Source organism: Archocentrus centrarchus, chromosome 15 (genome assembly GCF_007364275.1).
Source record: "Archocentrus centrarchus isolate MPI-CPG fArcCen1 chromosome 15, fArcCen1, whole genome shotgun sequence".
NCBI classification, from domain to species: Eukaryota; Metazoa; Chordata; class Actinopteri; order Cichliformes; family Cichlidae; genus Archocentrus; species Archocentrus centrarchus.
In genome coordinates, this window is record NC_044360.1 from 26,729,817 (window position 1) to 26,738,220 (window position 8,404).

At 40.1% G+C, this 8,404-nt stretch overlaps 1 protein-coding gene across 1 annotated transcript; it reads left to right on the forward strand.

Moving 5' to 3' along the window:
• Nucleotides 1-4,009: 4,009 nt before the first annotated feature.
• Nucleotides 4,010-7,605, forward strand: nkx6.2 (NK6 homeobox 2). The gene is made up of 3 exons (XM_030748253.1): nt 4,010-4,829; nt 5,347-5,519; nt 6,070-7,605. The coding sequence occupies exons 1-3, from the start codon at nt 4,400-4,402 to the stop codon at nt 6,316-6,318; spliced, it is 852 nt and encodes a 283-aa protein (XP_030604113.1). The 5' UTR covers nt 4,010-4,399; the 3' UTR covers nt 6,319-7,605.
• Nucleotides 7,606-8,404: the final 799 nt, after the last annotated feature.

Below are 8,404 nucleotides of genomic sequence, written 5' to 3' on the forward strand. Positions count from 1 at the left end.
CAGTAAAGGACAAAAGATTTTATAGTCATTTAAAGTATGATCTATTAAGGTTTCATTAAATTGGAGCACTACTCTCATTCAATAAAAATCACCTTCAAAATTCTTTGGAAAGCAAACGAATGAATGAAAGCGGAGTTTTCCTGAACCTGTAGAGGAACAAACTGCAGCGTAAATACAAACGTGCTTTGTTGTTTGACGCTTTAGCTTTAAATGTATGTACGCATGAGATTGAAGGTGTGACGGGTGCTGGAGACGGTGCTGGGTGTTTAAATGAAGGAGTCGGCTCTGTGACCGCTGTGAAATGACAAAGGAGTGATAACGATAAGGTTACATCAGGGGAAGAAAGATTATAAAGTCGGGTGTAATTAAACTCATAGTTCAACTACATTTTGCAGTTTTAATTTAATTTTGCAGTTGCCCTCCCTACTGCTCTGTTGGGTTGTGCTCCAGATTTTTATTATTTTTATTTATTTATTTTGTCTTTGTCTTAACTTTGTTTTGCTTTTATTTGTGTATCTTTTTACTTTACTTTTGTACTCTGTGTTGGCTTCGCTTTTTGTTGTTCCTCTGAAAAATGCTTTGGGAATAATAAATATCTTATATATAATAGAATAACCCTGTGTGACAAGCCCCCGACTCCCCTTTCTGTCATTACCAGTTAAGGCACTGCTTTCAGCCGCCGCGGCACACCTCTGTGGAGCATGCGCAGAAGAACCCCTTCAGGCATTCGTCAACATCATTGCAAAGAAAGTATTGCTATTAATAAATGTTCAGAGAAGTTATACAAGCACCCTTACTTGGACTTCCCACATGAACAGCAGTGTATGTTTTTGTATTTTTTTTTTCCAACTTTTATTTGATTTTATTTTAATTTTTTGATTTGTATGACCAGTGAATAACTTTTTCTAATAAAAAGTACTGTTCCCATCACAACGCATATACTAAGCTCATGTAAAAAGTGAGCAGCGTAAATGCCTCAGTACCCAATCAGTGTGCTAGTGGAGGGACACTGAAACACTGTCAGAGTGAACGCTTTTCATTGTTACATGATTCTTCGGCCATAAAGGATATGAATCAAAAACCCAAAAAGAGTGAAACAAACACACACACACACACACACACACACACACACACACACACACACACACACACACACACACACACACACACACACACAGAACATCCACAGACACTGTGCCAAATTCTAGTCCTGAAGGGGTTTGCTTCCTTTTCTCATGTATGACCTTGTATGAAGATGTACCTCTTTTATTGATTGATTGATTTTTAGCCAAAATAAATATTAAAGAGGAGAACCGGAATCCACGCAGCTTGCTGGGAAGTGAAAGACAGGCAGAGCAGTGGACTGCGTGTTCAAAACACCTACAAGCGCATCGTTAGGGAACCCATTTCCCGTGTGTGCCACTAGAGGGCGCTGCTGGTCAAATTATACAGGCGCTCAGGCTGATTCCCTGTGGCTGACTTTAGACGTTATTAAGTTTGAAAGAGCTGTCCCAACCCTTTATTATCCACGCATCTTTCTACGGACTGTTTAGACACAGTGTTTTTTTTAGCACATGAACTGCAACAGAATGTGCTCATCAGCTTCGTTTTTTTAAAGTAATATTTATTTTAATTGTAATTATTTATATATATATATATATATATATATATATATATATATATATATATATATATATATATATATATATATATGGATGCTTAAATCAGAGAGAGAGCCAGTGGAAGGCGCCGGTGACTGCGCGGATCCACTGACTCCAACAAGCGTGTTTTTGTCCAAACATCTGCTCCCTGTCACTGCTCTGTCAGCTCCCATTTGTGTCGAGGTTACACTCAGATAAGATTATCTTTACGCTGTTTATTAGCCTGCTTCCCTTCCAGGGGAGGACAAAGACCTGCGGCAAAATGCGCGCCATCAGCGGGCCAACGACCCATGACTGAACACCTTTGAATAAGTCAGGCTTATATTCATGTGCGCTGAGCAACAGGTTCACGTTCCACTGCAAATATAATAATAATAATAATAATAATAATAATAATAATAATAATAATAATAATAATAATAATAATAATAATAATAATGTGGAAGTGTGGCCGGGTCTCAGTAAAGAGTTTTTACTCTTCATTCGTTTAGTGAGGACCACGTCTGTAACAAATCTGAGTTTAAGAGTTTCAACTCTAAATTACCTGTAAATTTAGGAGATAAAAATTCAGATAATTCATTATGTTAAATTGCCATTATGGTTTTACGGTGACTGGCTGTTTGGCAGCTCTCGCCTTTGGCTGCAGATGAACTGGACAAAGTGCCAATCTTTCCGTCATTGATCTCCCCCCGGGTCAGCCGCTAACTGCTTTCTTTTTACTTACTGACATTTTAGTAAAACTTAAAGGGCCCCAGCCTCCCTTGTCAGCTTCTTGGAACTTATAGGATTTTATTTTATTTTTTCTTAGTATGTCACAGTGATGGTTTAAAAAAAAACCCTGAAAATCACAGGAAAAAAATAATACAGGTATAATTTAGAAATAGGGGGACAATTACAGAATTAGAAATGTGTGTTCTGCATCCAGCTTGAAGAAATATAATCAAAAGTGTGAATCATCTCACGTTGCAATAAAAAAATAGAAAAAAAAAAAAAAAAGAATAACCTTTTAAAATCTACACTCTTTCCCCGGTGAGCAAATGGGCAGCAGCGTGCATTTGCTGAGGCCTTTCAAATGCTAACGTGGCCATATTTCACTCTTACAACCTTCTCACATCTCCATAAAATATTACAGCACTCAGAGTGATGACTGGAGCCCGGCGCGGTTTTCTCGCACACTTTCGCCGTAATAACGCAGTTTGTGTGGAAAAAAGACCAAATTATCTCACTCATATAAAAACAGGCTGTCCTTTAAGGAGTTTCTGCTGTTTAATGATTCATTCCGGTTACATGTGGAAGGCCGGTGACAGCTCTTTTGCAAACGCGCCGTTAAAAAAAAAAAAAAAAAAAAAAAAAAATCTTCTAGGCCAGACGCAAGTTGATGAGGCCATTTTAAAATAAATAAATAATTTATCCGATGTCAGTCACTAAAGTAGCCTCTGTGTGAATCAGTCTCAAAATATAGACTTATTTGCGTTTTAGAATCCGAAGCTTAAATCAAGCAAAATAAATAAAAATATTTTTTAAAATATAAAACTGGATCGAGTTTTTTTGCGAGCGAATAGTGGAGCTTTAAATTATATATTTTTAATCATTGTTATCAAAAATAAAGTCACTAAAATTACCCAAAGAAGTTTTCCTCTCGCACCGGTTTCCGTTTGTACTTTAACATCCTCCCGTAATCTGCGCTAAACAATCTTTAATGTAAACGTGTTAGTGTTGCAGTATATGGAAACAATGATTCCGCCGCGTAGGACGCATCATTAACAGCGCCGCTAAATATCTTAATGGAGTGGGGCTGTTGGTGCATTCATGGTTCCTCTGACACTGTAGGTTCCATAATAATAAGTCTTAAATTCAGCGTAAGCAGCGTTTAGCTTCTACAAACACACACACAAAAACATACTCAGGGGTTGTTTCTTTAATTTAAAGCCAGGAAAATATTTTTTAAAAAGCGTACATTTCCAAAAGACAATTTCTATGAAGGCAGTATTAAAAGGCTATTAATGATAAAATATGATATGCTGCCATACTTTTCTGTTGCTGCCTTGCTCCCAAATTTATCACCAACATGCATCGCCATCTATCAAAAATAAATCCACTCCGTCCTAATAGGCACCGCTGATATGAATCTTTACTGGGAAAAAAAAAAAAAAAAGAAAAAAAGAAAAAGAAAAAGGTCTTATTTCCGACAGCACGTCAAAGCAGCATCCGTACAGCAGCGGAGTTTGTGTCTCCTCCAATCAGGGCGCCGTCTCATCCAGCTTTGTCCAATGGGAATAACGCTCGTGCAGGTGGCTGCGCTGTTATCAGCGACTCCCGCTTAACTCCCAGCATAGAGCGAGTCAATTTATGAAAAGGCGAGCCGGGCCTTTAATGGTTCCCATCAAAACCACTAAAAACATCATCAGACCGTCCGACTTCCGTGAGGATCCCTGTGGCGGACGCATGCAGCCTCCTCCCAGCTGACACACTCAGACCAAAACAAACGCGCGGAGAGGCATTTTGGGGTTTTCACCAAGCTCTTCATCTCCCAAGAGAGAAGTTCGCTTTTGTTCAAGTTTTCCTAAGATTTCAAGAGTCTTTTTCCTGCTCCGGGATACTTTGGAAAAGGCGGCAGAAGTGGTCTGGCTCCTGAACACCACCAGTCCGCTCTGCGCCTTTATTTACTCGCCTTTGCTGCTCCCACTACTTTATTTCCAGTTTTTTGTCCGAGCGAGTTTGGCGGTTCATGTTCACAAATGTTAGCGGTCGGGCAGATGGAGGCTAACCGGCAGAGTGCTTTCGTCCTGGGCAGCACCCCGCTGGCGGCGTTGCACAACATGACCGAGATGAAGACATCCCTGTTCCCGTACGCGCTGCAGCAGAGCCCGGCGGGTTTCAAGGCGCCTCCGCTCTCGAACCTCAACTCTCAGCTCTCCGGGGGGACCCCGCACGGAATAAGCGACATCCTGGGGAGACCGATTACCACTGCTGGGCAGCTGCTGTCCGGGTTTCCGCGGATAAACGGGCTGGCGACCACCGCGGCCGCAGCAGCGGCGGGGATGTACTTCAGCCCGGCGGTGTCGCGGTATCCGAAGCCCCTGGCCGAGCTGCCGGGGAGGGCGCCCATCTTCTGGCCCGGGGTGATGCAGGGTTCTCCGTGGAGGGACCCTCGGGTTCCTTGTCCTAGTAAGTCCCGTGTGAGCGTGTCTCCCGGCTACCTTTGGGTTGTTTTATGAATGTATTAAATTTAGGAAAAGCCAACGTTCTTCTGTGATGTTTTCTTTGGATTTTAGAGATTAATTTGGTTGGTAAGAGGCCTGCAACAGAAAATAACCCCACCTTAAAATAACTACACCTGCACTGCGTTTCACACGATTACAACAATAAATGTAATATAGATTATACAAGTTATTAATGCTATGTTATATAGTCACATAAAAGCATGAAAAAAGACACTGAGAGGACCTCATAGGTCGCTGAATTAATAATTAAATAATTTAACATTAAAAACTGCAATCATAAACAGTCGGTTGTTACACTCCACGTGTGTCTCGGGCACACTTTTGTTTTAGGAATATTTGAGGTTCTCTGAATTGTTCCCATCCGGGAGCATCACATTTAAAACGTAATGCGTGTTTTTATTAATATCTAACCTTAAATTGAAGATATCTTTATGTAACCATACTTCTGCGTCTTTCCTCAGCTCAGGCCAACATAATGGTGGACAAGGACGGCAAGAAGAAACACTCCAGACCGACGTTTTCAGGACAGCAAATTTTTGCACTGGAAAAAACTTTCGAGCAGACGAAATACCTGGCCGGCCCAGAGAGAGCCCGGCTGGCCTACTCTTTAGGAATGACCGAGAGTCAAGTCAAGGTAAAGACCGATACACGCCTGCGCAGGCCGGGCTGACCTCTGGTAGAAAACATTTGGCTGACCTGCGCTCCGATTTCTTTAGTTTGTGTCGGCTCCACAGACCGAGAAATGTAGTTATTTCCACATATAATAATGCTACAGATTTTTGTTTATTGCTTGATTTAAAAAAAAATATATTATTATTATTATTAAGAGTAAATGATTTATCCCAGATGTTTGGAAATGACTGTGCTACAACAGCCAAACCTGTCACAGAACATATGATTATAATAATAATAATAATAATAATAATAATAATATTAAGAAACATTTTAATATTTTTAATCTATTAATATTTTTTAGCTTTATATATTATTATTAACACAGAAAAACTAAAATCTTCATAGATTAAAAAGTATAATAAAAATAATAGAAGCTTATTATTATTATTATTAATGAAAGTTTCTGTATCTGCTTTCTTGTGCATTAATAACTGTGTGGATGCCTTTGTTACTGGTGGTGGACCTGTTGAGCATTCGTGTGCGCCTCTTTTTCCCTCTCTTCTCATCAGGTTTGGTTTCAGAACAGAAGAACCAAATGGCGGAAGAGACACGCAGCAGAAATGGCATCGGCTAAGAAGAAGCACGATTCCGAGACGGAGAAAATGAAGGAGAGCTCGGATAACGAGGAGGACGACGAGTACAACAAACCGCTGGACCCAAATTCAGACGACGAGAAAATCACGAGACTGTTGAAAAAGCACAAGGCCACCAACCTGGCGCTGATCAGCCCTTGCAGTAACAGCTCGGACACCTTGTGATGCCCACAGCTTGGGAGGGACCGGGGGGGGGGGGTCCCACAGAGACTTGTCGCACTCTTTCTGACCCCATCTCCACCTGACATTTCCAACATGCATCTTAAGGGATCGCCTTTTTTTTTTTTCTCCCCCAGCCAGAGTTAGAAAATGCGTAAAACTCCCAAGTGTGCGCCAAGTTGCACGGAAAACTGAAAGGTGGCCACGCAGAGACGCACGTGGTTGCATCCAAACCCATCCAGACCCTGTGTGCGGAGCTATAACTCTGACTTCTGGACTTCAGAAAGACTCATAATGACACGTTTATGTCAGCCGAAAAGACGCAAATGTTGGGAAAGGAATCCGCTCTGGAGACGCAAATCAGTTTTTACGCATACAAGCAGAGTTCTCCCAGGTGTAAATGTAAACAAAATATTCTAAAATCATGATCTGGATCAGTCCTGAGCTCAAGGCGTTTGTGCCTACTTACTTTAGCCATCCTCTCCTATTCACTGCACTTGTTGCATTATTTTTTTTCCAAAATTAGCAGCCGGTCACGTTAGCTCCTAATGCGACCTTTAAAGGTTTTTAATAATTGGGGATATAATTTCAGTATTCATATTTTCATCTGAAGAAATTGCACCCTTTTTTTTTTTTAAACCAGCCCACACTGATCCAGATCCCAGACGCATGTTTTGAATGGCAGGTGCAAACGGGGCCTGTGACGCTTCTAAAGCTCAGTTTAACCAGGGTATCCACTGTCCTAAAAGGCAACAGACTAAACTGTTTGAAGGGGGCAGGATTGAGACGAGTGACTGATTTGTGCTGTAGCCTGCAGATGAACATGTATGTGAGATTGTATATATTTTTTACTGAATAAGTTATGTTGTTTTAAGCAGTGGCAGCATTTCTTCCCTCTGCAGCCCCGACGCGCTCATTCCTCCCTCCTGTTTTTCTTTTTTTTTTTTTCTTCCTGCAGATTACGGTCACGTTTTATTGAACTCTCCATTTCAGTACCGACACACATATGTATAGATGCAAAAGGCTGTAAATAATCACTGTAAACAAACGAAACCAACAAACCCACAGCTTGTTTTTAACATCGCTTTGCTTTGACAGAGTTTCTGTTTTACCTCCTCACGCAGCGGAACACAGAACTGGAGCATCGTTTAATTTGGATCTAAAGAGAGTATTATAGCTTCCGGGAAGGTTATAGGAAGAAAAAAAAACCCCTTTGTATTATGAATAAATTATTTAACAAGCATTTTTGTTTTATTGTGGGTTTTGCTTTACTGTATGGGCGCAATATAAATTAAAGAGAAATTCATGACTATCGATAATTGAATTTCATTATTGGCAGCAATGACACCGATATGATGGTTAGCTAATTTAAAGCTTATATTTTATGGAAGTGTGGAGTATAAGAAAAAACGAGACCTTAAATATTTAATATTTTTAAATCAAGTAATTTATACAGACTCGTTATTTATTTACTTTTTCAGCACTTCCCTCCATAAGATATGAAGCGTCTTTACATTATTATTATTATTATTGAAAAAGGTAAAATATATCTTTATTTTAACTTGTATAAATCATCAGCGGAAAGCCAGCTCTTTCAATGCTGGATGTTTGATTCTATCTTCTGAGTCAGGATTAATTAAGTCTTTATTTTATTTTTATTTTCCTCCTGGAAAAAAAGTGATCCGCAGCCTCATTTATCACCGTTTTATCCCAGAAAACGATTAATTGCGGCTTTACGCTGTTTAGTGTGAGATAATATATTCAATATGGGAGGTCACTGACAGAAGTGCTCCCCCTCTGTCTCTAATGCGGAACTACACCTGCGCCACTCCACCCCTGTAGGCAGAATCAAAGAGAGCCTTCAGCCAATCACAAATGAGCACTCATTAAAGTCAAATCCCACCTTGGAGTTTTTGATAATCCGTGCATGAAGGGAACACCTGCCACCGTAAAAGATGGATCCAAAGAAAAATAATGATTTTAACTGAGGCCGCAGTAACAGTCAGATCTCAAACTAATAAGACAGAAAAACTGTTAGACTTAATTATGGATTTCAGTATATTTAGCTTTTATTTTTTAATAACAAAATCGA

Coding starts and splice junctions, on each gene's coding strand:
- nkx6.2 (XM_030748253.1), top strand. CDS start 4,400: ATGTTAGCGGTCGGGCAGATGGAGGCTAACCGGCAGAGTGCTTTCGTC. Junction 4,830..5,346: donor CCCTCGGGTTCCTTGTCCTA/GTAAGTCCCGTG, acceptor GTCTTTCCTCAG/CTCAGGCCAACATAATGGTG. Junction 5,520..6,069: donor TGACCGAGAGTCAAGTCAAG/GTAAAGACCGAT, acceptor TCTTCTCATCAG/GTTTGGTTTCAGAACAGAAG.